This window comes from Oncorhynchus masou, chromosome 5 (assembly GCF_036934945.1).
Source record: "Oncorhynchus masou masou isolate Uvic2021 chromosome 5, UVic_Omas_1.1, whole genome shotgun sequence".
Classification (NCBI taxonomy): Eukaryota; Metazoa; Chordata; class Actinopteri; order Salmoniformes; family Salmonidae; genus Oncorhynchus; species Oncorhynchus masou.
The window spans coordinates 15,354,768-15,382,731 of record NC_088216.1 but is presented as its reverse complement, the minus strand read 5'-3'; the positions used below and the strand labels follow the sequence as shown (position 1 = coordinate 15,382,731).

The window sequence follows — 27,964 nt, the reverse complement described above, 5'->3', positions numbered from 1 at the left end:
ATTCTAAGAGCCAGTCAATTCCAAGTTATTCATTCTAAGAGCCAGTCAAGTTGAATTCAGTCACAAGTTTTTTCAAGTCAAGTAAACAAAAATCTATACATGCAATGACTTGTTCAACTACAAGTCTGTGTCTATTTATTGATGCGACCAGACAACCCGTTTCTTTATTTTGTCTACAACACATTTTGATTATGTAATAATGAATTTAAACAACATGTTCCGAATTGCAAGCTTAATAATTAAATTATCAATTTCAAGCAAATTGTACATACCAAAAGACCAGTAGGCCTATTGTTGCTTGATGCCCAGTTGCTGGTGAGCTTGCAAAGTAAACCGTTAATATTCTTGGTCACCAAACTATTTTTGGAGCTGCATATTTATTAAATGCAAAGACAGGGTTGGGAAACCCTGGGATAAAATGACAGCATATCTTGATTTGCTACTTAAGGCTGGCATCTAGTGGCACAAAGAGTAATTGCATATGTTTAATAGCCCGTAATCAAACATTCAGAACTATGTTTACTCATGCTATTTATCTTGATGTAATTGAATCTTTATGAATCTATTCATAATCTCCTGTATAGTCACTTGCAGACAGTGTCTAATTTGCTCTCGGGACTTAAAGCCACAATTATGATATTTTCCTAAAATGTCAGATACAATACGTTTGATAAGTACAGTAGCTAAAATATATATCAACATACAGGATGTAAAATTATATCCAGTTGCTTTGATATCACCTATTCAAACAACCTAATCATTTCCATGTGCACAGCCATACAGCTGCACGAGCCCTTGGCCTTTCAGATGCTTGGCTCCCATTGGCTGTCTCGCAGCCCCGGTCAGTATTCCATGCTATCTCATTGGTCATTGGGTTGACGCCCGTTCCAGACATTGGTTCCAGTTTGCCTTGTAGACCTCCGTTCCGCCAGAAAGAATCAGCAATACTTAGCAAGAAAGGGGCAGGGCGCTCCTCTGGGTGTAAACTCTGTAGATTTGGAAACTAGAAGTCTGAGTAAAATGGACCCCCCTTTCAATGCAGCACAACGTATAGTGCAATAAATGATATGAGAACACACACAAAACAATTGTTGACCATTTAGGCTTTGCACTGTCTCTTTATTCTGACCCGGAAGTACTTAGTTATTCTTTCCTGCTTCACAGTGGTACTTTGTAGCGCTTTGAAGGTGAAGCTCAACACTCAATCGCCTGTCTCACCGCTGCAGCCTACCGGCGAGGTACTGAACAAGAACGACCCTCTCCCCTTCTCCTGCTCTGTACCGGGATCCGTTATAATCATGTCTATATTCGCCGAAGGCCCCTCCAGTGGCCGTTTTTAAACTGACTGCCGATTTCAGAGAGGACACTCACGCGCAGAAGGTGAATTTGGGAGTCGGAGGTAAGAGAGAGAAGCTCCAACAAGCTATGCTAACTTACGTTTAGAATGTGTAACACAGACGGGTAATCTGCTTGGACCACGGGCACTAGTTTGAGTAGCATGATATTAGAATGCTTGCCATCTAACATGGCTTTGACCTTCCTCGTTAGCATGCAGGCTAACAGACTAGTCGAAGTGTGACAGCAAGTGCAACTAGACTGCCGCACATATCAGCCATAGTTTCCTGCTAATTCAGGGGCATCTATAAAGTATCTATCATGAAAGCATTTATAAAACGCTGCTCATTCTGGAGTTTGACATTTGGTGGACACTGGAAAGCAATGTGACCTCATGATTGATTCTACGAGAACCCGTGCGGTCCATACAGAACAGATCAGGCAGTCCGCAATAGAAGTGTATTATAAACTGTTAACTTATCACCAGTCGTAGGGTGACACACCTTCCAAAAGGTCTAGGTCTGTGGTCATTCCTAAACATTGGAGATGAGGTCTGAATACCATTGCCATAGAATTAGGAATTGGATCTCTATGACCAGTGGGCTCTGTAGCTGATGGAAAGAAAATGATTGCTGGATGCAGTACAGAACAGATAGTTATACATGTGTTGGGTTTGGAATAGATCACTCTGCCTTCACTACTAGGTTATATTGTCATCCATTTCATTCATCAGTCTTCCAATGCCAAGGCTGTAGGGAATACATGATTGTATCTTCTCAGTCACTGTTTCAACCTGTTCCCCAAACCACGCTCTGTTAAATTCACAACGACAGACACAGACAGGTGAACAATGGTTCTGACTAGAGGGAGAACAGCAGGACTTATAAACTATTTTCTACACCGGGACCAATGGTCATTTGATGACAGCAAATTTACGGCAAGAAGCCCAAACAGGTTAAGGTTAGGAAAAGGGATGGGGTTAGCTCAACCTGCTAGGAAAAGGGATGGGGTTAGCTCAACCTGCTAGGAAAAGGGATGGGGTTAGCTCAACCTGCTAGGGAAAGGGATGAGGTTAGCTCAACCTGCTAGGGAAAGGGATGAGGTTAGCTCAACCTGCTATAAAGGGATGGGGTTAGCTCAACCTGCTAGGAAAAGGGATGGGGTTAGCTCAACCTGCTAGGAAAGGGATTTATAGGAAAAGGGATGGGGTTAGCTCAACCTGCTAGGAAAGGGATGGGGTTAGCTCAACCTGCTAGGAAAAGGGATGGGGTTAGCTCAACCTGCTAGGAAAAGGGATGGGGTTAGCTCACCTGCTAGGAAAAGGGATGGGGTTAGCTGCTGCTAGGAAAAGGGATGGGGTTAGCTCAACCTGCTAGGAAAAGGGATGGGGTTAGGAAAGGGATGGGGTTAGCTCAATAGGGGAAAGGGATGGGGTTAGCTCAACCTGCTAGGAAAAGAGATGGGGTTAGCTCAACCTGCTAGGAAAAGGGATGGGGTTAGCTCAACCTGCTAGGAAAAGGGATGGGGTTAGCTCAACCTGCTAGGAAAAGGGATGGGGTTAGCTCAACCTGCTAGGAAAAGGGATGGGGTTAGCTCAACCTGCTAGGAAAAGAGATGGGGTTAGCTCATAGGAAAGGGATGGGGTTAGCTCAACCTGCTAGGAAAAGGGATGGGGTTAGCTCAACCTGCTAGGAAAGGGAGGTTAGCTCAACCTGCTAGGGAAAGGGATGGGGTTAGCTCAACCTGCTAGGAAAAATGGGGTTAGCTCAACCTGCTAGGAAAAGGGATGGGGTAGCTCAACCTGCTAGGAAAAGGGATGGGGTTAGCTCAACCTGCTAGGAAAGGGATGGGGTTAGCTCAACCTGCTAGGAAAGGGATGGGGTTAGCTCAACCTGCTAGGAAAAGGGATGGGGTTAGCTCAACCTGCTAGGGAAAGGGGGGTTAGCTCAACCTGCTAGGGAAAGGGATGGGGTTAGCTCAACCTGCTAGGGAAAGGGATGGGGTTAGACCTGCTAGGGAAAGGGATTAGCTCAACCTGATAGAAAAGGGATGGGGTTAGCTCAACCTGCTAGGGAAAGGGATAGGTTAGCTCAACCTGCTAGGGAAAGGGATGGGGTTAGCTCAACTGCTAGCTCAACCTGCTAGGGAAAGGGATGGGGTTAGCTCAACCTGCTGGGGTTAGCTCAACCTGCTAGGGAAAGGGATGGGGTTAGCTCAACCTGCTAGGGAAAGGGATGGGGTTAGCTCAACCTGCTAGGGAAAGGGATGGGGTTAGCTCAACCTGCTAGGGAAAGGGATGGGGTTAGCTCAACCTTAGGGGAAAAGGGATGGGGTTAGCTCAACCTGCTAGGGAAAGGGATGGGGTTAGCTCAACCTGCTAGGGAAAGGGATGGGGTTAGCTCAACCTGCTAGGAAAAGGGATGGGGTTAGCTCAACCTGCTAGGAAAAGGGATGGGGTTAGCTCAACCTGCTAGGGAAAGGGATGGGGTTAGCTCAACCTGCTAGGGAAAGGGATGTTAGCTCAGCCTGTAGGGAAAGGGATGGGGTTAGCTCAACCTGCTAGGGAAAGGGATGGGGTTAGCTCAACCTGCTAGGGGAAAAGGGGGATGGGGTTAGCTCAACCTGCTAGGGAAAGGGATGGGGTTAGCTCAACCTGCTAGGAAAAGGGATGGGGTTAGCTCAACCTGCTAGGGGAAAGAGATGGGGTTAGCTCAACCTGCTAGGGAAAGGGATGGGGTTAGCTCAACCTGCTAGGGAAAATGGGGTTAGCTCAATAGGGAAAGGGATGGGGTTAGCTCAACCTGCTAGGGAAAGGGATGGGGTTAGCTCAACCTGCTAGGAAAGGGATGGGGTTAGCTCAACCTGCTAGGGAAAGGGATGGGGTTAGCTCAACCTGCTAGGGAAAGGGATGGGGTTAGCTCAACCTGCTAGGGAAAGGGATGGGGTTAGCTCAACCTGCTAGGGAAAGGGATGGGGTTAGCTCAACCTGCTAGGGAAAGGGATGGGGTTAGCTCAACCTGCTAGGGAAAGGGATGGGGTTAGCTCAACCTGCTAGGGAAAGGGATGGGGTTAGCTCAACCTGCTAGGGAAAGGGATGGGGTTAGCTCAACCTGCTAGGGAAAGGGATGGTTAGCTCAACCTGCTTAGCTCAACCTGCTAGGGAAAGGGATGGGGTTAGCTCAACCTGCTAGGGAAAGGGATGGGGTTAGATGGGGTTAGCTCAACCTCAACCTGCTAGGGAAAGGGATGGGGTTAGCTCAACCTGCTAGGGGAAAAGGGATGGGGTTAGCTCAACCTGCTAGGGAAAGGGATGGGTTAGCTTGCTAGGGAAAGGGATGGGGTTAGCTCAACCTGCTAGGGAAAGGGATGGGGTGCTAGGAAAAGGGATGGGGTTAGCTCAACCTGCTAGGGAAAGGGATGGGGTTGGGGTTAGCTCAACCTGCTAGGGAAAGGGATGGGGTAGGGAAAGGGATGGGGTTAGCTCAACCTGCTAGGGAATGGGGGATGGTTAGCTCAACCTGCTAGGGAAAGGGATGGGGTTAGCTCAACCTGCTAGGGGAAAGGGATGGGTTAGCTCAGCCTGCTAGGGAAAGGGATGGGGTTAGCTCAAAGGGAAAGGGACCTGCTAGGGAAAGGGATGGGGTTAGCTCAACCTGCTAGGGAAAGGGATGGGGTTAGCTCAACCTGCTAGGGAAAGGGATGGGGTTAGCTCAACCTGCTATGGGGAAAGGGATGGGGTTAGCTCAACCTGCTAGGGAAAGGGATGGGGTTAGCTCAACCTGCTAGGGAAAGGGATGGGGTTAGCTCAACCTGCTAGGGAAAGGGATGGGGTTAGCTCAACCTGCTAGGGAAAGGGATGGGGTTAGCTCAACCTGCTAGGGAAAGGGATGGGGTTAGCTCAACCTGCTAGGGAAAGGGATGGGGTTAGCTCAACCTGCTAGGGGAAAGGGATGGGGTTAGCTCAACCTGCTAGGGGAAAGGGATGGGGTTAGCTCAACCTGCTAGGGGAAAGGGATGGGGTTAGCTCAACCTGCTAGGGGAAAGGGATGGGGTTAGCTCAACCTGCTAGGGGAAAGGGATGGGGTTAGCTCAACCTGCTAGGGAAAGGGATGGGGTTAGCTCAACCTGCTAGGGGAAAGGGATGGGGTTAGCTCAACCTGCTAGGGGAAAGGGATGGGGTTAGCTAGCAACCTGCTAGGGGAAAGGGATGGGGTTAGCTAGGGGAAAGGGATCAACCTGCTAGGGAAAGGGGCTCAAAAGGGATGGGGTTAGCTCAACCTGCTAGGAAAGGGATGGGGTTAGCTCAACCTGCTAGGGAAAAGGGATGGGGTTAGCTCAACCTGCTAGGGAAATGGATGGGGTTAGCTCAACCTGCTAGGGAAATGGATGGGGTTAGCTCAACCTGCTAGGGAAATGGATGGGGGGAAATGGAAAGTGACTTCCGGTCATACTCCCTCGGTAGTATCTACAGAACCCAGAGCCTCATAACACCACACAGGACTGGGAAAATATCGACTGGTTGTTGTTGGCAGTGAGAGACTGATTCTAGTAGAAACAGGGTGTGTTGAGGAACTGTTATAAAAAACTAGTTGGGCTTGTTTTGTGACCTTGATGAATCAGTGTTTGGTATTAATGAACTACAGGAAGGGGAAAAAACAACAAAGAGAAGTAGCTTCTAACCCGCGAGCCTACATGTCTGTAGTTTCCCTTTAGACTAGACCAGGGCCTGGTGTAGGCCAGCCAGCTAGGCTACATGTCTGTAGTTTCCCTTTAGACTAGACCAGGGCCTGGTGTAGGCCAGCCAGCTAGGCTACATGTCTGTAGTTTCCCCTTAGACAAGACCATGGCCTGGTGTAGGCCAGCCAGCTAGGCTACATGTCTGTAGTTTCCCCTTAGACTAGACCAGGGCCTGGTGTAGGCCAGCCAGCTAGGCTACATGTCTGTAGTTTCCCCTTAGACTAGACAAGGGCCTGGTGTAGGCCAGCCAGCTAGGCTACATGTCTGTAGTTTCCCCTTAGACTAGACCAGGGCCTGGTGTAGGCCAGCCAGCTAGGCTACATGTCTGTAGTTTCCCCTTAGACTAGACCAGGGCCTGGTGTAGGCCAGCCAGCGAGGCTACATGTCTGTAGTTTCCCCTTAGACTAGACCAGGGCCTGGTGTAGGCCAGCCAGCGAGGCTACATGTCTGTAGTTTCCCCTTAGACTAGACCAGGGCCTGGTGTAGGCCAGCCAGCTAGGCTAGCTATTTGTTGTGAACTTTGGTAACGGAATATCCACGGCTGTAATTTGATCCTCAATGGTAGAGCACACTGGCCTGGACAGGAAAGGAGAGACATTGAAAGGCTTTCCTTAGAGAGGGAAATTAAGCTCTTCGGAAGTCACATGCGTGTGCACACACACTTATTCTTCAGGCCAGGGTGACCTCCAGCAGAGCAGGGTGTGACAGCAGACTGCATGAAGTGAACATACTGCTGCACTATGGCAGTGTTGCAGCCTGCTAGTGGTCATTATGAAAGGTTGTTTTGGTATCAACCATTAACATTTTTAAATAGGCTCATTATAACTAGGCTATTGTACTCTGTAATGCTTGTTTGTCTCTCCAGCCTACAGTAAATGACTGCCTGGTGCCTGCTATTGGTCCTGCCCACGCAGGCAGGCTGACAGACATGTACAGTGTGTATTATAAAACATTTTTATTTAACTGGGCAAGTCAGTTAAGAAAAAATTCTTATTCCCAATGACGGCCAAACCCTAACCCGGGTGACGCTGGGCCAATTGTGTGCTGCTCTATGCTACCCCCACCCATGTCCCGTTTTGATACAGCCTGGATTCGAACCAGGGTCTGTAGTGACACCTCTAGCACTGAGATGCAGTGCCTTAGGCCACTGCGCCACTCTGGAGCCCTGTATACAGATGGTGTACAGATGACTGTCTACCGTGGGTCCTGCCTAGATAGTTAGATACAGTATATAATGTCTCCTCTCTCTCTCTCCTCAGCCTACCGTACAGATGACTGTCTACCATGAGTCCTGCCTAGATAGTTAGATACAGTATATAATGTCTCCTCTCTCTCAGCCTACCGTACAGATGACTGTCTACCATGGGTCCTGCCTAGATAGTTAGATACAGTATATAATGTCTCCTCTCTCTCTCCTCAGCCTACCGTACAGATGACTGTCTACCGTGGGTCCTGCCTAGATAGTTAGATACAGTATATAATGTCTCCTCTCTCTCTCTCCTCAGCCTACTGTACAGATGACTGTCTACCGTGGGTCCTGCCTAGATAGTTAGATACAGTATATAATGTCTCCTCTCTCCTCAGCCTACGGTACAGATGACTGTCTACCATGGGTCCTGCCTAGATAGTTAGATACAGTATATAATGTCTCCTCTCTCTCTCTCCTCAGCCTACTGTACAGATGACTGTCTACCATGGGTCCTGCCTAGATAGTTAGATACAGTATATAATGTCTCCTCTCTCTCTCTCCTCAGTCCACCGTACAGATGACTGTCTACCGTGGGTCCTGCCTAGATAGTTAGATACAGTATATAATGTCTCCTCTCTCTCTCTCCTCAGCCTACTGTACAGATGACTGTCTACCATGGGTCCTGCCTAGATAGTTAGATACAGTATATAATGTCTCCTCTCTCTCTGTCCTCAGCCTACTGTACAGATGACTGTCTACCATGGGTCCTGCCTAGATAGTTAGATACAGTATATAATGTCTCCTCTCTCTCTCTCCTCAGTCTACTGTACAGATGACTGTCTACCATGGGTCCTGCCTAGATAGTTAGATACAGTATATAATGTCTCTCCTCTCTCTCCTCAGCCTACTGTACAGATGACTGTCTACCATGGGTCCTGCCTAGATAGTTAGATACAGTATATAATGTCTCTCTCTCTCTCCTCAGCCTAGGTACAGATGACTGTCTACCATGGGTCCTGCCTAGATAGTTAGTATATAGTTAGATACAGATGACTGTCTAATGGGTCCTGCCTAGATAGTTAGATACAGTATATAATGTCTCTCTCTCTCTCTCCTCAGCCTACTGTACAGATGACTGTCTACCATGGGTCCTGCCTAGATAGTTAGATACAGTATATAATGTCTCCTCTCTCTCTCTCTCCTCAGCCTACCGTACAGATGACTGTCTACCGTGGGTCCTGCCTAGATAGTTAGATACAGTATATAATGTCTCTCTCTCCTCCTCAGCCTACTGTACAGATGACTGTCTACCATGGGTCCTGCCTAGATAGTTAGATACAGTATATAATGCTCTCTCCTCCTCAGCCTACCGTACAGATGACTGTCTACCGTGGGTCCTGGCTAGATAGTTAGATACAGTATATAATGTCTCCTCTCTCCTCAGCCTACTGTACAGATGACTGTCTACCATGGGTCCTGCCTAGATAGTTAGATACAGTATATAATGTCTCTCTCTCTCCTCAGTCTACTGTACAGATGACTGTCTACCGTGGGTCCTGCCTAGATAGATAGATACAGTATATAATGTCTCCTCAGCCTACCGTACAGATGACTGTCTACCGTGGGTCCTGTCTAGATAGTTAGATACAGTATATAATGTCTCCTCTCTCCTCAGTCTACCGTACAGATGACTGTCTACCGTGGGTCCTGCCTAGATAGTTAGATACAGTATATAATGTCTCTCTCTCTCTCCTCAGCCTACTGTACAGATGACTGTCTACCATGGGTCCTGCCTAGATAGTTAGATACAGTATATAATGTCTCCTCTCTCTCTCTCCTCAGCCTACCGTACAGATGACTGTCTACCGTGGGTCCTGCCTAGATAGTTAGATACAGTATATAATGTCTCCTCTCTCTCTCTCTCCTCAGCCTACCGTACAGATGACTGTCTACCGTGGGTCCTGCCTAGATAGTTAGATACAGTATATAATGTCTCCTCTCTCTCTCTCCTCAGCCTACTGTACAGATGACTGTCTACCATGGGTCCTGCCTAGATAGTTAGATACAGTATATAATGTCTCTCTCTCTCCTCAGCCTACTGTACAGATGACTGTCTACCATGGGTCCTGCCTAGATAGTTAGATACAGTATATAATGTCTCCTCTCTCTCTCTCTCTCCTCAGCCTACCGTACAGATGACTGTCTACCGTGGGTCCTGCCTAGATAGTTAGATACAGTATATAATGTCTCTTCTCTCTCTCTCCTCAGCCTACCGTACAGATGACTGTCTACCGTGGGTCCTGCCTAGATAGTTAGATACAGTATATAATGTCTCCTCTCTCCTCAGCCTACTGTACAGATGACTGTCTACCATGGGTCCTGCCTAGATAGTTAGATACAGTATATAATGTCTCCTCTCTCCTCAGTCTACTGTACAGATGACTGTCTACCGTGGGTCCTGCCTAGATAGTTAGATACAGTATATAATGTCTCCTCTCTCCTCAGCCTACTGTACAGATGACTGTCTACCATGGGTCCTGCCTAGATAGTTAGATACAGTATATAATGTCTCCCCTCTCTCTCTCTCCTCAGCCTACTGTACAGATGACTGTCTACCGTGGGTCCTGCCTAGATAGTTAGATACAGTATATAATGTCTCCTCTCTCTCTCTCCTCAGCCTACTGTACAGATGACTGTCTACCATGGGTCCTGCCTAGATAGTTAGATACAGTATATAATGTCTCCTCTCTCTCTCCTCAGCCTACCGTACAGATGACTGTCTACCGTGGGTCCTGCCTAGATAGTTAGATACAGTATATAATGTCTCCTCTCTCTCTCTCCTCAGCCTACTGTACAGATGACTGTCTACCGTGGGTCCTGCCTAGATAGTTAGATACAGTATATAATGTCTCCTCTCTCCTCAGTCTACCGTACAGATGACTGTCTACCATGGGTCCTGCCTAGATAGTTAGATACAGTATATAATGTCTCTCCCTCTCTCTCTCCTCAGCCTACCATACAGATGACTGTCTACCATGGGTCCTGCCTAGATAGTTAGATACAGTATATAATGTCTCCCCTCTCTCTCTCTCCTCAGCCTACCGTACAGATGACTGTCTACCGTGGGTCCTGCCTAGATAGATAGATACAGTATATAATGTCTCTCCCTCTCTCTCTCCTCAGCCTACTGTACAGATGACTGTCTACCGTGGGTCCTGCCTAGATAGTTAGATACAGTATATAATGTCTCTCCCTCTCTCTCTCCTCAGCCTACCATACAGATGACTGCCTACCATGGGTCCTGCCTAGATAGTTAGATACAGTATATAATGTCTCCTCTCTCTCTCTCTCCTCAGCCTACTGTACAGATGACTGTCTACCGTGGGTCCTGCCTAGATAGTTAGATACAGTATATAATGTCTCCCCTCTCTCTCTCTCCTCAGCCTACTGTACAGATGACTGCCTACCATGGGTCCTGCCTAGATAGTTAGATACAGTATATAATGTCTCCTCTCTCTCTCTCTCCTCAGCCTACTGTACAGATGACTGTCTACCATGGGTCCTGCCTAGATAGTTAGATACAGTATATAATGTCTCCTCTCTCTCTCCTCAGCCTACTGTACAGATGACTGTCTACCGTGGGTCCTGCCTAGATAGTTAGATACAGTATATAATGTCTCCTCTCTCTCTCTCCTCAGCCTACCGTACAGATGACTGTCTACCGTGGGTCCTGCCTAGATAGTTAGATACAGTATATAATGTCTCCTCTCTCCTCAGTCTACCGTACAGATGACTGTCTACCGTGGGTCCTGCCTAGATAGTTAGATACAGTATATAATGTCTCCTCTCTCTCTCCTCCTCAGCCTACTGTACAGATGACTGTCTACCGTGGGTCCTGCCTAGATAGTTAGATACAGTATATAATGTCTCCTCTCTCTCTCTCCTCAGCCTACGGTACAGATGACTGTCTACCGTGGGTCCTGCCTAGATAGTTAGATACAGTATATAATGTCTCCTCTCTCTCTCTCCTCAGCCTACCGTACAGATGACTGTCTACCGTGGGTCCTGGCTAGATAGTTAGATACAGTATATAATGTCTCCTCTCTCTCTCTCTCCTCAGCCTACCGTACAGATGACTGTCTACCGTGGGTCCTGCCTAGATAGTTAGATACAGTATATAATGTCTCCTCTCTCTCTCCTCAGCCTACTGTACAGATGACTGTCTACCATGGGTCCTGCCTAGATAGTTAGATACAGTATATAATGTCTCCTCTCTCTCTCTCTCCTCAGCCTACCGTACAGATGACTGTCTACCGTGGGTCCTGCCTAGATAGTTAGATACAGTATATAATGTCTCCTCTCCCTCTCTCTCTCCTCAGCCTACCGTACAGATGACTGTCTACCGTGGGTCCTGCCTAGATAGTTAGATACAGTATATAATGTCTCCTCTCTCCTCAGCCTACTGTACAGATGACTGTCTACCATGGGTCCTGCCTAGATAGTTAGATACAGTATATAATGTCTCCTCTCTCTCTCTCCTCAGTCTACTGTACAGATGACTGTCTACCGTGGGTCCTGCCTAGATAGTTAGATACAGTATATAATGTCTCTTCTCTCTCTCTCCTCAGCCTACCGTACAGATGACTGTCTACCGTGGGTCCTGCCTAGATAGTTAGATACAGTATATAATGTCTCCTCTCTCCTCAGCCTACTGTACAGATGACTGTCTACCATGGGTCCTGCCTAGATAGTTAGATACAGTATATAATGTCTCCTCTCTCCTCAGTCTACTGTACAGATGACTGTCTACCGTGGTCCTGCCTAGATAGTTAGATACAGTATATAATGTCTCCCTCTCTCCTCAGCCTACTGTACAGATGACTGTCTACCATGGGTCCTGCCTAGATAGTTAGATACAGTATATAATGTCTCCCCTCTCTCTCTCTCCTCAGCCTACTGTACAGATGACTGTCTACCGTGGGTCCTGCCTAGATAGTTAGATATAGTATATAATGTCTCCTCTCTCTCTCTCTCCTCAGCCTACCGTACAGATGACTGTCTACCGTGGGTCCTGCCTAGATAGTTAGATACAGTATATAATGTCTCCTCTCTCCTCAGTCTACTGTACAGATGACTGTCTACCGTGGGTCCTGCCTAGATAGTTAGATACAGTATATAATGTCTCCTCTCTCCTCAGTCTACTGTACAGATGACTGTCTACCGTGGGTCCTGCCTAGATAGTTAGATACACAGTATATAATGTCTCCTCTCTCCTCAGCCTACTGTACAGATGACTGTCTACCGTGGGTCCTGCCTAGATAGTTAGATACAGTATATAATGTCTCCCCTCTCTCTCTCTCCTCAGCCTACTGTACAGATGACTGTCTACCGTGGGTCCTGCCTAGATAGTTAGATACAGTATATAATGTCTCCTCTCTCTCTCTCCTCAGCCTACTGTACAGATGACTGTCTACCATGGGTCCTGCCTAGATAGTTAGATACAGTATACAATGTCTCCTCTCTCCTCAGCCTACTGTACAGATGACTGTCTACCATGGGTCCTGCCTAGATAGTTAGATACAGTATATAATGTCTCCTCTCTCTCTCTCTCTCCTCAGCCTACCGTACAGATGACTGTCTACCGTGGGTCCTGCCTAGATAGTTAGATACAGTATATAATGTCTCCCCTCTCTCTCTCTCCTCAGCCTACCATACAGATGACTGTCTACCGTGGGTCCTGCCTAGATAGTTAGATACAGTATATAATGTATCCTCTCTCTCTCTCTCTCCTCAGCCTACCATACAGATGACTGTCTACCGTGGGTCCTGTCTAGATAGTTAGATACAGTATATAATGTCTCCTCTCTCCTCAGCCTACCATACAGATGACTGTCTACCGTGGGTCCTGCCTAGATAGTTAGATACAGTATATAATGTCTCCTCTCTCCTCAGCCTACTGTACAGATGACTGTCTACCGTGGGTCCTGCCTAGATAGTTAGATACAGTATATAATGTCTCCTCTCTCTCTCTCCTCAGCCTACCGTACAGATGACTGTCTACCGTGGGTCCTGCCTAGATAGTTAGATACAGTATATAATGTCTCCTCTCTCCTCAGCCTACTGTACAGATGACTGTCTACCGTGGGTCCTGCCTAGATAGTTAGATACAGTATATAATGTCTCCTCTCTCTCTCTCTCCTCAGCCTACCGTACAGATGACTGTCTACCGTGGGTCCTGCCTAGATAGTTAGATACAGTATATAATGTCTCCTCTCTCCTCAGCCTACTGTACAGATGACTGTCTACCGTGGGTCCTGCCTAGATAGTTAGATACAGTATATAATGTCTCCTCTCTCCTCAGCCTACTGTACAGATGACTGTCTACCGTGGGTCCTGCCTAGATAGTTAGATACAGTATATAATGTCTCCTCTCTCTCTCTCTCTCCTCAGCCTACTGTACAGATGACTGTCTACCGTGGGTCCTGCCTAGATAGTTAGATACAGTATATAATGTCTCCTCTCTCTCTCTCTCTCTCTCTCCTCAGCCTACCGTACAGATGACTGTCTACCGTGGGTCCTGCCCGTAGTGAAGAAGGTAGAGCAGATGATAGTGGAGGACAACAGTCTGAACCACGAGTATCTTCCCATCCTGGGTCTCCCTGAGCTCCGCTCTGCTGCCTCCAAGGTGGCCCTGGGCGATGACAGCCCCGCCATCAAGGACGGGAGGGTAGGTAGGAGGGAGGGACACATGTATATACATAGACACCAGAGTTGGGCAGAATTGAATTGAGAATGCCTCATAAATTCCCATAGAATTATTGAATTGAAGTTGTTAGGAGAATACAGAATTACAATTTTTACTTCAAGGAAATAGAATTGAGTGAAATTCTATTAATTTCAAATGGCTCTTCTATTCTACATTAGGTCTAGTCTGTACAAGTATACATCTTGTGCCTGAAACATCAAACATGTCGTTATATACATGCATATAAAACAATCCATTTTCAGGACAAAATCTTGAAATGTATGATCAAAGAAAACTTTGAATATTCACATACAGGTTATCATATTTTATCACTTACATTTCGTTAAATATGGGGGAAATACTACATTTCCCAGCATTGGTTCAACCCTCAAGTTGACCCCTGAGGCCTTCAAAAAGAAGCCAAAGAAATGAAATGGTTGGTGTAAATATAATGGTCTCTTCTAAGCACTAAGGTTGAGAGTTGATGAACATTGTTTCCAGGAAAAAGGGATGTAGTATTTGGTGTCTGGAAGTGTGACCTGTCAGTATAACTCATTCCATGACTCAGCCGAATCTCTTGAATTGCACTGAATTAAATTCTACTTCCTGGAACTCAAATTCTACATTGTGGGGTGTGGAAGTCAACATAAACACACATCCTGGGGGATGAGTAGTAGGACTGGGAAACACACACACACAGTCTTCTGCCTTGCCCTGCCCAAATGTTGACGTTTTCTCTCTCTTTCCAGGTGGGAGCGGTCCAGGCGTTGGGAGGTACCGGTGCGTTGAGGATCGGGGCGGAGTTTCTGAGGCGCTGGTACAACGGCACCAACAACACGGCCACGCCCATCTACGTCTCCGCGCCAACCTGGGGTCAGTGGGCAGAGCTTCAACCAACTCATTTACATGGAATTGATTTAGCCAGGGAGTCCTGGGTTCCATAGAACAAATAAGGACTGTTTTAGACAACAAGAAAACCGTAGAGCCAATAAGGACTGTTTAGACAACAAGAAAACCGTAGAGCCAATAAGGACTGTTTAGACAACAAGAAAACCGTAGAGCCAATAAGGACTGTTTAGACAACAAGGAAAGCGTAGAGCCAGTAAGGACTGTTTAGACAACAAGAAAACCGTAGAGCCAATAAGGACTGTTTAGACAACAAGAAAACCGTAGAGCCAATAAGGACTGTTTAGACAACAAGAAAACCGTAGAGCCAATAAGGACTGTTTAGACAACAAGAAAACCGTAGAGCCAATAAGGACTGTTTAGACAACAAGAAAACCGTAGAGCCAATAAGGACTGTTTAGACAACAAGAAAACCGTAGAGCCAATAAGGACTGTTTAGACAACAAGAAACCGTAGAGCCAATAAGGACTGTTTAGACAACAAGAAAACCGTAGAGCCAATAAGGACTGTTTAGACAACAAGAAAACCGTAGAGCCAATAAGGACTGTTTAGACAACAAGAAAACCGTAGAGCCAATAAGGACTGTTTAGACAACAAGAAAACCGTAGAGCCAGTAAGGACTGTTTAGACCACAAGAAAACCGTAGAGCCAATAAGGACTGTTTAGACAACTGAGACACAGCAGCAGACACATAGAGCCCAATCAACATATTCTACTTCTATTGAGTCATCAACCCTTAAGAGCACAAACATACTGAACAAATACCCTCCACCACCTCACCTTCTTCTTCTTTATCTATCTTCTCCTTCTTGTTTCTCCTTCTGCTTCTCTCTCCCTATAGAGAACCACAATGCAGTGTTTTCTGATGCTGGGTTTAAAGATATCCGCCCCTACCACTACTGGGACGGAGAAAAGAAAGGCCTGGACGTGACCGGTATAATGGATGACCTGGAGGTGAGAGGGGGATGGTTGGAGGGAGGGGTAGGGATGGAAAGCGTAGGGTTGGAGCCATGGTTAGGGGTAGGGTTGGGGGTAGGGTTGGAGGGTTGGGTAGGGATGGAGGATAGGGATGGATGGAGGGTTGGATAAGGATGGAGGGTTTAGGGATGGATGGATGGAGGGAGAGGGAGGACTTAGAGCCACATAAGGACTGTTTAGTCTACAACAAGCTATGGATGATCATCTTGCGTTTAGATATTTCAGCTAGGTTTTCAGTTGTGTTCAAAACAACCAGTAAGACAACCGATAACAGCAAATTTGGACTGTGTTCAAGACAACCAGTAATCTGAACAATCGATAACACCCTGCAAACTGTTTGGTTTTCAGTTGTGTATCAAAACAAGTAATCTGAACAATCGATAAGAGCAAACTGTTTGGTTTTCAGTTGTGTTCAAAACAACCAGTAATCTGAACAACTGATAACACCTGCAAACTGTTTGGTTTTAAGGTGTATCAAAACAACCAGTAATCTGAACAACTGATAACACCCTGCAAACTGTTCCTGCCGAGCCCCGTTTCACGCTAACATTTGACTACCAAATCATTTTCATGAGATTACTTGAACGCAGACATTCTTTCAGATGCACATCCCTAATCCTGTCCTTGATAATTGATGTGGGTGTGTGTTATTTTGTCAGAACGCTCCAGAACATTCTATCTTTGTGCTCCATGCCTGTGCCCACAACCCCACGGGGACAGACCCCACACCTGACGAATGGAAGGATCTCTGAGGTCATGAAGGTGAGACAGGGGCGACAGCAGGAGTGTATTCACTAGGAACCAAACGGAACCAACGGGTAGGGACCTACTGGAGTCTGTTCAATAGAAACTCTAGTTTTCATTGCAAAAGTCTTTCATTTGTATGAAATAGTTTCTGATAACAGTCTGAGACTAATGAATAATCCCCAGGACAACAGACATCTCATAGTCCCAACCATTATCCATCAGGCTCATTTATATTTTGGGGTAAGTTTCATTTTTCCTTTCTTAAGAGCACAATTCTCTCTTACCCTTCTCCTCCCTCCTCTCTCTCTGTGTCCCTTCTCCTCCCTCCTTCTCTCTGTGTCCCTTCTCCTCCCTCCTTCTCTCTGTGTCCCTTCTCCTCCCTCCTCTTCTCTGTGTCCCTTAGAGAACCACTCTCTCAGTGTTTCTTCTTCCCTGATCTCTGTGTTTAAAGATATCCTCCCTCCTCACTCTCTGTGTTTCTTCTCCTCCCTCCTCTCTCTCTGTGCTCCTTCTCCTCCCTCCTATAATCTGTGACCTTCTCCTGAGAGGGGGATCTCTGTGTCCCTTCTCCTCCCTCCTCTCTCTCTGTGTCCCTTCTGGAGGGTAGGGATCTCTGTGTAGGGTTCCCTCCTCTCTCTGGTTTCTTCTCCTCCCTCCTCTCTGGTTTCTTTGGATCCCTCCTCTCTCTGTGTTTCTTCTCCTCCCTCCTCTCTCTGTGTTTCTTCTCCTCCCTCCTCTCTCTCTGTGAGGGTTCCTCCCTAGGGTCTCTCTGTGCTCCTTCTCCTCCCTCCTCTCTCTCTGTGCTCCTTCTCCTCCCTCCTCTCTCGCTGTGCTCCTTCTCCTCCCTCCTCTGGATAGTGATGGATGGAGGGTCCTGGATAGGGATGGATGGAGGGTTGGGTCTCTCTGGATCCTTCTCCTGGGTCCCTGGATGGAGTGTTCCTTCTCCTCCCTCCTCTCTCGCTGTGTTCCTGGGTAGGGATCCTCTCTGATGGATCCTTCTCCTGGATCTCTCTCTGAGGACTTCTCCGACATCTTGCTCTGTGTTCCTAGTCCTACCTCTCTCTCTGTGTTCCTTCTCCTCCCTCGTCTTCTCTGTGTTTCCTTCTCCTCCCTAGGTCTTCTCTGTTGTCCCTTCTCCTCCCTCCAGTAATCTGTGTTCCTTCTCCTCCCTAACACTCTCTGTGTTCCTTCTCCTCCCTCCCTTCTCCTCCCTCCTCTCTCTCTGTGTTCCTTCTCCTCCCTCCTCTCTCTCTCTGTGTTCTCCCCCTCCTCTCTCTCTGTGTTCCTTCTCCCTCCCTCCTCTCTCTCTGTGTTCCTTCTCCTCCCTCCTCTCTCTTGTGTTCCTTCTCCTCCCTCCTTCTCTCTGTGTTCCTTCTCCTCCCTCCTCCTCTCTGTGTTCCTTCTCCCCTCTCTCTCTCTGTGTGTTTCTTCACACCTGACGAATCTCTCTGTGTGATTCTTCTCCTCCCCCTCTCTGAAGTGTGAGACCTCCCTCCTACTCTCTCTGTGTTCCTTCTCCTCCCTCCTCTCTCTCTGTGTTCCTTCTCCTCCCTCCTCAAACTGTGTTCCTTCTCCTCCCTCCTCTCTCTCTGTGTTCCTTAGAAACTCTCTCTGTGTGTTTCTTCTCCTCCCCCTCAATCTCTGTGTGTCCCTTTCCTCCCCCTCTCTCTCTGTGTGTCCCTTCTCCTCCCTCCTCTCTCTCTGTGTGTTCCTTCTCCTCCCTCCTCTCTCTCTGTGTTCCTTCTCCTCCCTCCTCTCTCTCTGTGTTCCTTCTCCTCCCTCCTCTCTCTCTGTGTTTCTTCTCCTCCCTCCTCTCTCTCTGTGTGTTTCTTCTAATGAATCTCCCTCTGTGTTCCTTCTCCTCCCTCCATCTCATGTGTTCCTTCTCCTCCCTTATCCATCAGTGCTCTTTATATTTTGTGTTCCTTTTCCCTCCTTTCTCTGTGTTTCTTCTCCTCCCTCCTCTCTCTCTGTGTCCCTTCTCCTCCCTCCTCTCTCTCTGTTTCTTCTCCTCCCTCCTCTCTCTCTGTGTTCCTTCTCCTCCCTCCTCTCTCTCTGTGTTCCTTCTCCTCCCTCCTCTCTCTGTGTTTCTTCTCCTCCCTCCTCTCTCTCTGTGTTTCTTCTCCTCTCCCTCTCTCTCTCTGTGTTTCTTCTCCTCCCTCCTCTCTCTCTGTGCTCCTTCTCCTCCCTCCTCTCTCTCTGTGTTTCTTCTCCTCCCTCCTCTCTCTCTGTGTTCCTTCTCCTCCCTCCTCTCTCTCTGTGTTCCTTCTCCTCCCTCCTCTCTCTCTCTGTGTTCCTTCTCCTCCCTCCTCTCTCTCTGTGTTCTTCTCCTCCCTCCTCTCTCTCTGTGTTCCTTCTCCTCCCTCCTCTCTCTCTGTGTTCCTTCTCCTCCCTCCTTCTCTCTGTGTCCCTTCTCCTCCCTCTCCTCCTCTCTCTCTGTGTTCCTTCTCCTCCCTCCTCTCTCTCTGTGTGTTTCTTCTCCTCCCTCCTCTCTCTCTGTCCTTCTCCTCCTCCCCTCCCTTCTCCTCCCTTCTCCTCTGTGTTCCTTCTCCTCCCTCCTCTCTCTGTGTTTCTTCTCCTCCTCTCTCTGTGTGTTTCTTCTCCTCCCCTCTCTCTGTGTTCCTCCTTCTCCTCTTCCTCCCCTCTCTCTCTGTGTTCCTTCTCCTCCCTCCTCTCTCTCTGTGTTCCTTCTCCTCCCTCCTCTCTCTCTGTGTTCCTTCTCCTCCCTCCTCTCTCTCTGTGTTCCTTCTCCTCCCTCCTCTCTCTCTGTGTTCCTTCTCCTCCCTCCTCTCTCTCTGTGTTCCTTCTCCTCCCTCCTCTCTCTCTGTGTTCCTTCTCCTCCCTCCTCTCTCTCTGTGTTCCTTCTCCTCCCTCCTCTCTCTCTGTGTTCTTCTCCTCCCTCCTCTCTCTCAGGGTTCCTTCTTCCCTCAGGCAGTCTGGTTCCTTCTCCTCCCTCCTCCTGGGTTCCTTCCATCCCTACTTTGTCTCTGAAGGATTTGAGCTGCTCTGTGCCCTTCTCCTTCTCCAAGAACTTCTGGCCTCTACCCCCTCTCTCTCTAGACAGACACCTCCCTCCTGGTCCTCTGTGTTCCTTCTCCCCTGGTCTCTCTCTGTGTGCTTCTCCTCCCTCCTCAGGATAGTGGTTCCTTCTCCTCCCTCCTCTCTCTCTGTGTGGATAAAAATGTCTTCTCCTCATATCCTCTTCTCTCTGTGTGTTTCTTCTCCTCCCCCTCTCTCTCAACCTCCTCTCTCTCTGTGTTCCTTCTCCTCCCTCCTCTGAATTAAATTCTTTCCTGGAACTCTCTCTCTGTGTTCCTTCTCCTCCCTCCTCTCTCTCTGTGTTCCTTCTTCCCTCCTTCTCTCACTCCTCTCTGTGTTCCTTCTCCTCCCTCCTCTCTCTCTGTGTTCCTTCTCCTCCCTCCTCTCTCTCTGTGTTTCTTCTCCTCCCTCCTCTCTCTCTGTGTGTTTCTTCTCCTCCCCCTCTCTCTCTGTGTTCCTTCTCCTCCTCCTCTCTCTCTGTGTTCCTTCTCCTCCCTCCTCTCTCTCTGTGTTCCCTCCTCCTCCTCTCTCTCTGTGTTCCTTGTCCTCCCTCCTCCTCTCTGTGTTTGGCTCCTCCCTCCTCTCTCTCTGTGTCCCTTCTCCTTCTCTCTCTCTGTGGAGAAGATCCTCCAGGACCACCTGTGTTCCTTCTCCTCCCTCCTCTCTCTCTGTGTTCCTTCTCCTCCCTCCTCACTCTCTGTGTTCCTTCTCCTCCCTCTCTCTCAAAATATAACCTTTATACTCCACCAACCTCAATTCTCTTCTTTATCTGTGTTCCTTCTCCTCCCTCCTCTCTCTCTGTGTTCCTTCTCCTCCCTCCTTCTCTCTGTGTTCCTACTCCTCCCTCCTCTCTCTCTAAGTTCCTTCTCCCCGAGGAGTTCTCTGTGTTCCTTCTCCTCCCTCCTCACTCTCTGTGTTTCTTCTCCCCCTCTCTCTCTCTGTGTGTTTCTTCAGTCCCCAACTCTCTCTGTGTTCCTTCCCGAGGAGTTCCTCTCTCTCTGTGTTCCTTCTCCAACTCCACTCTCTCTGTGTTCCTTCTAAGTTCCCTCCTCTCTCTCTGTGTTCCTTCTCCTCCCTACAGTCTCTGTGTTCCTTCTCCTCCCTCCTCTCTCTCTGTTAGACTTTCCTAACTCCTCTCCTCTATTGGGGATTCTTGGACTTCTCTCTCTGTGTTCCTTCTCCTTATCTCTGTGATTCCTTCTTTAATCTCTGTGTTCCTTCTCCTTATCTCTGTGTTCCTTCTCCTCCCTTTCTCTCTGTGTTCCTTCCTTATCTGGGATTGTTGGACTTTAATCTCTGTGCTTCCTTATTCTGTGATTGTTGGACTTTCTCTAACTGTGTTCCTTCTTCCTTATTGGGGATTGTTGGACTTTAATCCTCCTTCCTTATTGGGGATTGTTCCTTTCCTCCCTCCTTCTCTCTGTGGGATTCCTTCTCCTCCCTTAATCTCTGTGTTTCTTCTCCTTCCTCTCTCTGTGTGATTCTTCTCCTTTCTCTCTGTGTTCCTTCTCCTTCCTTCTCTGTGATTCCTTGGACTTTAATCTCTGTGTTCCTTCTTCCCTCCTCTCTCTCTGTGTTGTTCTCCTTTCTCTCTCTGTGTTCCTTCTCCTGGGGATCTCTCTGGTTCCTTCTCCTCCCTCCTCTCTCTCTGTGTTCCTTCTCCTCCCTCCTTCTCTCTGTGTTCCTTCTCCTCCTGGGGACTCCTTCTCTCTGTGTTCCTTCTCCTCACTCCTCTCTCTCTGTGTTCCTTTCCTCCTCTCTCTTGTGTTCCTTCAGATTTCTCTGTGACTTCTCTCTCTCTCTGTGTTCCTTCTCCTCCCTCCTCTCTGTTGTGTTCCTTCTCCTCTCTCTCTGTGTGTTCCTTCCTCCTCCCTCCTCTCTCTCTGTGTTCCTTCTCCTCCTCTCTCTCTGTGTTCCTTCTCCTCCCTCCTCTCTCTCTGTGTGTTCCTTCTCCTCCCTCCTCTCTCTCTGTGTGTTCCCTCCTCCCCCTCTCTCTCTGTGTGTTCCTTCTCCTCCCTCCTCTCTCTCTGTGTGTTCCTTCTCCTGAGAGACCTCTCTGTGTGTTCCTTCTCCTCCCTCATTCTCTCTGTGTTCCTTCTCCTCCCTCCTCTCACTCTGTGTGTTCCTTCTCATCCCTCTCTCTCTCTCTGTGTCCCTTCTCCTCCCTCCTCTTCTCCAGAGGAGGAAGCTGTTTGTGTTCTTTGACTCAGCCTACCAGGGTTTTGCATCAGGCAGTCTGGATAAAGATGCCTGGGCCATCCGCTACTTTGTCTCTGAAGGATTTGAGCTGCTCTGTGCCCAGTCCTTCTCCAAGAACTTTGGCCTCTACAGTGAGTTTATAGACAGACACGTGCATCGTGGTCCTCTGTGTCTCCGGTGGTAGAGCATGGTGCTTGTAACGCCAGGATAGTGGGTTCAATTCCCGGGACCACCCATACGTAAAGTGGATAAAAATGTCTGTTAAATGGCATATATTATACTTAAACATGAACACCAACATGTAACACACACAGTCTGCTGCTGTGTTCCAATGGCCACAGTTTTTGCTTACATTTTTCATCTCTGTCTCACAAACGCTCAGCCAGTCAAACACCCTCTCTGACGCTAATCCTCCATTTTGTTCCTTCCTCCTCCAGATGAGCGTGTTGGTAACCTGAGCTAGTGGCCCAGGATAAAGACAACCTGGCCCGTGTTCTGTCCCAGATGGAGAAGATCATCAGGACCACCTGGTCCAACCCTCCCTCCCAGGGGGCGCGCATCGTAGCCATTACACTCAACAACCCAGATCTGTTCATAGAATGGTACGGTCAAAAATATAACCCTTTATACTCAACAACCCAATTCTCTTCACAGAATGGTACAGTCCAACAACACTCCTAAGTTAAACCCGAGGAGTTCACAGAATGGTACAGTCCAACAACACTCCCTTCTAAGTTAACCCTGAGAGGTTCACTGAATGGTACAGTCCAGGTTTTGGCAGCTGCTCCATTGTTAGACTTTAATAACTGTGCTTCCTTATTGGGGATTGTTGGTCTTTAATAACTGCTTCCTTATTGGGGATTGTTGGTCTTTAATAACTGTGCTTCCTTATTGGTGATTGTTGGTCTTTAATAACTGTGCTTCCTTATTGGGGATTGTTGGTCTTTAATAACTGTGCTTCCTTATTGGGGATTGTTGACTTTAATAACTTATTGGGGATTGTTGGTCTTTAATAACTGTGCTTCCTTATTGGGGATTGTTGGTCTTTAATAACTGTGCTTCCTTATTGGGGATTGTTGGTCTTTAATAACTGTGCTTCCTTATTGGGGATTGTTGGACTTTAATAACTGTGCTTCCTTATTGGGGATTGTTGGTCTTTAATAACTGTGCTTCCTTATTGGGGATTGTTGGTCTTTAATAACTGTGCTTCCTTATTGGGGATTGTTGGACTTTAATAACTGTGCTTCCTTATTGGGGATTGTTGTAAGCCACGTTCTGTTGGTGGCAGATTTTCTAAGACTGCCGTTCTCATTCAGATCAGTGATATAGAGTGTTGAAGCTGTCCCACTACCCGTGGCTGTAGGAAGGGTAACGTCCTGTTGATGAGACCAGCTGAAGGCTGAACTAACCATCTCTCTCTCTCTCTCTTCTCCCTCCTCCCCCTGTAGGAAGGGTAATGTAAAGACCATGGCTGACCGTGTATTGTTGATGAGAGACCAGTTGAAGGCTAAGCTCATTGCTCTGGGGACACCCGGCACCTGGGACCACATCACTCAGCAGATCGGCATGTTCAGCTTCACCGGACTGAACCGTAAGAGTTTCCCAAACACACAGACATGTACCCAGGCACCTCCTAGCAGACCGGCATGTTCAGCTTCACCGGACTGAACCGTAAGAGTTTCCCAAACACACAGACATGTACCCAGGCACCTCCTAGCAGACCGGCACACCGGACTGAACCGTAAGAGTTTCCCAAACACACAGACATGTACCCAGGCACCTCCTAGCAGACCGGCATGTTGAAGCTTCACCGGACTGAACCGTAAGAGTTTCCCAAACACACAGACATGTACCCAGGCACCTCCTAGCAGACCGGCATGTTCAGCTTCACCGGACTGAACCGTAAGAGTTTCCCAAACACACAGACATGTACCCAGGCACCTCCTAGCAGACCGGCATGTTCAGCTTCACCGGACTGAACCGTAAGAGTTTCCCAAACACACAGACATGTACCCAGGCACCTCCTAGCAGACCGGCATGTTCAGCTTCACCGGACTGAACCGTAAGAGTTTCCCAAACACACAGACATGTACCCAGGCACCTCCTAGCAGACCGGCATGTTCAGCTTCACCGGACTGAACCGTTTCTCCCAAAACACAGACATGTACCCAGGCACCTCCTAGCAGACCGGCATGTTGAAGCTTCACCGGACTGAACCGTGAGAGTTTCCCAAACACACAGACATGTACCCAGGCACCTCCTAGCAGACCGGTCATAATCTGTGCACCTGTAATCACACTTATGACCAGGCGTTTTTGTTGTTGCTAAAATATGAAATGATGCCCCGGGCAGAATGAGACTGGTGCTTGTCGGAGACGACTGAGTTCTTAATGGAATTGTCCCATTAAGTTACAGAAACATCCACGCTGATCCTACGCTGATCCTCACGCGCTGATCCTCACTCACGCTGATCCTCAACTACGCTGATACAATTCTGCGCTGATCTCTACAACTTAGATATTTTTCCTCTTTCTCTCCCTCCCTACAGTCTACAGCTAAGCAGATTGATTACATGATCAACATAGACAGTTGACTGGTATTTTAATAACATTCTCTCTCTTTCTCCCTCTCCTTTCTTCCTCCCTCTCCTTCTCCCTCCTTTCTTCCTCTCCTTCCTCCCTCTCTTTTCTCTCTTTTTCCCTCTTTCCTTCCCCCCCTCTTTTCTCTTTCTCCCTCTCTTTTCCCTCTCTTTCCTTCCGCCCCTCTTTCCTTCTCTCTTCCTCCCTCTTTTTCTCTCCTCCTCCCTCTTTTTCCTCTTTTCCCTCTCTTTCCTTCCGCCCCTCTTTCTCCCTTCTTCCTCCCTCTCTTTCTCTCTTTCTTTCTTTCTCCCTCTTCTCTCTTTCTCTCCTCCCTCTCTTTCTCTTTTTTCCTTTCCCCTCTTTCCTTCTCCCCCCTTTCCTTTCTCCCTCTCCTTCCTCCCCTCCTTCTCTTTCTCCCTCTCTTTTTCTCTCTTTCTCCTCTTTCCTTTCTCCTTTCTCCCTCTCTTTCTCTTTCCTCCCTCTCTTTTCTCTTTTCTCTCCCTCTTTCTCTTTCCTTCCGCCCTCTTTCTCCCTCTCTTCCTCCCCTCTTTCTCTCTTTCTCTCTTTCCTCTCTTTCTCTTCTCCCTCTCCTTCTTTCTTTTTCTCTCTTTCTCCCTCTCCTTTCGCCCTCTTTCTCCCTCTCCTTCCGCCCTCCTTCTCTTTCTCCCTCTCTTTCTCCCTCTCTTTTTCTCTCTCTCCTTCTCTCTCTTTCTCTCCTCCCTCTCTTTTTCTCTCTTTCTCCCTCTCCTTCCGCCCTCTTTCTCCCTCCCTCCATTCTCCCTCTTTCCTTTCTCTTTCCTTTCTCCCTCTTTCCTTTCTCCCTCTTTCCTTTCTCCCTCTTTCCTTTCTCCCTCTTTCCTTTCTCCCTCTTTCCTTTCTCTCACTTTCCTTTCTCTCACTTTCCTTTCTCTCACTTTCCTTTCTCTCACTTTCCTTTCTCTCTCTTTCCTTTCTCTCTCTTTCCTTTCTCTCTCTTTCCTTTCTCTCTCTTTCCTTTCTCTCTCTTTCCTTTCTCTCTCTTTCCTTTCTCTCTCTCTCCTTTCTCTCTCTTTCCTTCCTCCCTCTCTCCTTCCTCCCTCTCTTTCCTTCCTCCCTCTCTTTCCTTCCTCCCACCCTCTTTCTCCCTCTCTTCCTCCCTCTCTTTTTCTCTCTTTCTCCCTCTCTTTCTCCTCTCTTTCCTTTCCCTCTTTCCTTTTCTCTTTCCTTTCTCCCTCTTTCTTTCTCCCCTCTTTCTTTCTCCCTCTCTTTCTCCCTCTCTTTCTCCCTCTCTTTTCTTTCTCCCTCGCTTTCCTTCCTCGCCCTCTTTCTCCCTCTCTTTTCTCCCTCGCCCTCTTTCTCCCTCTTTCCTTCCTCGCCCTCTTTCTCTTTCCTCGCCCTCTTTCTCTTTCCTCGCCCTCTTTCTCCCTCTCCTTCCTCCCAACAGCTAAGCAGGTGCAGTATATGATTAAGGAGAAGCATGTCTACCTGATGGCCAGCGGTCGTATCAACATGTGTGGCCTCACCTCCAAGAACATCGACTATGTCGCAGAGTCCATCCATGAGACCGTGTCCAAGGTCCAGTAAGGCCCCGCCCTCCGCATGCAGCTACTTCCTGCCCACCACAGGAAGTACTGTTAATTGTCACGTGTGGTCTCGTCAAGCACCCCCTTCTGTGACAACACACCCTTTCTCTAAGCAGTGCTCCAACCATCTATTGGTTGTCAAATTTAGAAGAGCGATGATATGACACGTGTTCACAGCAATCAATGTTAATGATCAACAGTATAACTGTCTTCTCTCCTCAGATTACTGAGACATCTTTAAACAATCTGAACGCAGACCTCTAGTCGAAGTATTTCACTCTTCTGGCGATCGTTATGTTGCCTTTTATTTATTTTATTGTGCCATTTCCGGTTTTGAAAATGTATAAAAGATGACTGTGTGCACTTTGGTTTTAAAAAAATGTTTCAGAGCACTTGAAAGTGAAGCATTGCCAGAAGTTGAGTGAAAAGTTTGTGTAAAATGAATTCTACATACGAGCCCCCAGACCTCCTATCTACAGACGACCACAATGCTTCTGAACGTCTTTTATATAGAACTGGTTCCATTTAACAATCGCAACATTCTAGAACGTGTGAAATGGTGCATTGTGGATCAAATGCTCTGTGGTGTCATGTGACAGGCTTGAAAGGTTCTTTACAGTTCATGCATGTGCCTATAGGTCAAACGTTACCAGGAAATGCCCTCTGATAGGGTGATATGACCTTTTCTCAACCTTTGAGCAGCTATATGCAGATACGTCCTATAGGAAAAGCACATGCCACTACTGTGGTAATAGTTGAACCACTTCAATGTCTGTGGCTTAGGTTCCGTGTTCGGCATGTACTTGGTGTTGAGACTCTTCATAATAATGCTGCTTATGAAGGATGGTTAACCTCCGCCTTTAACGGTGATGTGTTTGTTTTGATGTTTTGTTCACTGTACACATACAGTTGGTCTTCCAACACACAGCCTCACGCCATTTGATTGCCATGGTTCTATTGACATCCTGTCTGTACATTTCATACAGCTAATAATAAATGATGAGTCGTGTACTAAACTGAATGTCATTTCTCCTTTTTTCTCTACCTGTGTACATGGCTGTTTTTAATATAGTTTTAAAAGACAACACTGCCGACGAACGGTTCAAAGCACCGGTCGGCTGACTGGTCGACCTTCTGCCTCTGACCACAGAATATCAGCCACCAGTTTCTGTTCTAATTTCCAAAAAAGATTCTCCATGTTGAATTGCCACCGTTCATCTACATCCAGAAGGTCATTTACTGTGCACAGATGTGTTTTGGGTATTTTATTAGGATCCCCATTACTTGTTGTAAAAGCAGCAGCGCCTCTTCATGGGGTCCACTGTGTGGACACTCAATCCCAGACACCCCGAATCCCTTCACCAACTATTGTTAAAAATTGTTAATGAAAATATTTTGTCTATGCAAATTTTTATGAGAGTTGACTTGGAATTCCCCAGAAATACACCAAGGGATTTTTGGGACTCAGTGGTGATGTTCCTTATGGTGCGATTTGTCCTTAAGACATTAGTAAAAACTATGGCCCAGAGTTTTTCCTAACCTGACAAGAAAACTCCGGGCCCTGCATAATAACTGTCAGCAACTGGAATAAACAAAAACATTATTGTTCGAAGTCTGAACACTAAAAGGTCAGACAGCTGAAACTTGTGACTCTTTAATTTTGTACATTTCTTTAATGCAAAAATCCGAGGGGTTCATTTACCCATAAAGTCATTATAAACTCTAATATCTACAATACATCTCTCATATATGCATTTCTCTTCTATAAAAAGCTATATCTCTGTATTACGTTCTGTGTAGGTGCCACTCTCTCCCCATACACCAGTGTTCTCCAGGCCTGACCATCTGTCCAATTTATACATTTCAATTTAGGACCATTTGAGACAAACAGCACTTTAAAAATGCATTGTGTTAAAATACCTCCATATAGACGTTGCTGACAGGC

At 47.4% G+C, this 27,964-nt stretch overlaps 1 protein-coding gene across 1 annotated transcript; it reads left to right on the top strand.

Annotated features, from left to right (window-relative positions):
• Positions 1-1,302: 1,302 nt before the first annotated feature.
• Positions 1,303-27,035, top strand: LOC135534159 (aspartate aminotransferase, cytoplasmic-like; the record flags this gene model as incomplete). Its single annotated transcript, XM_064961276.1, is given in 11 exon segments — positions 1,303-1,399; positions 13,807-13,988; positions 14,756-14,879; positions 15,754-15,866; positions 16,550-16,632; positions 16,634-16,652; positions 21,859-22,009; positions 22,316-22,333; positions 22,336-22,480; positions 23,327-23,469; positions 25,881-27,035. Coding segments are annotated over 11 exon segments (1,215 nt in total), but the record flags the coding sequence as incomplete, so codon positions are not given.
• Positions 27,036-27,964: the final 929 nt, after the last annotated feature.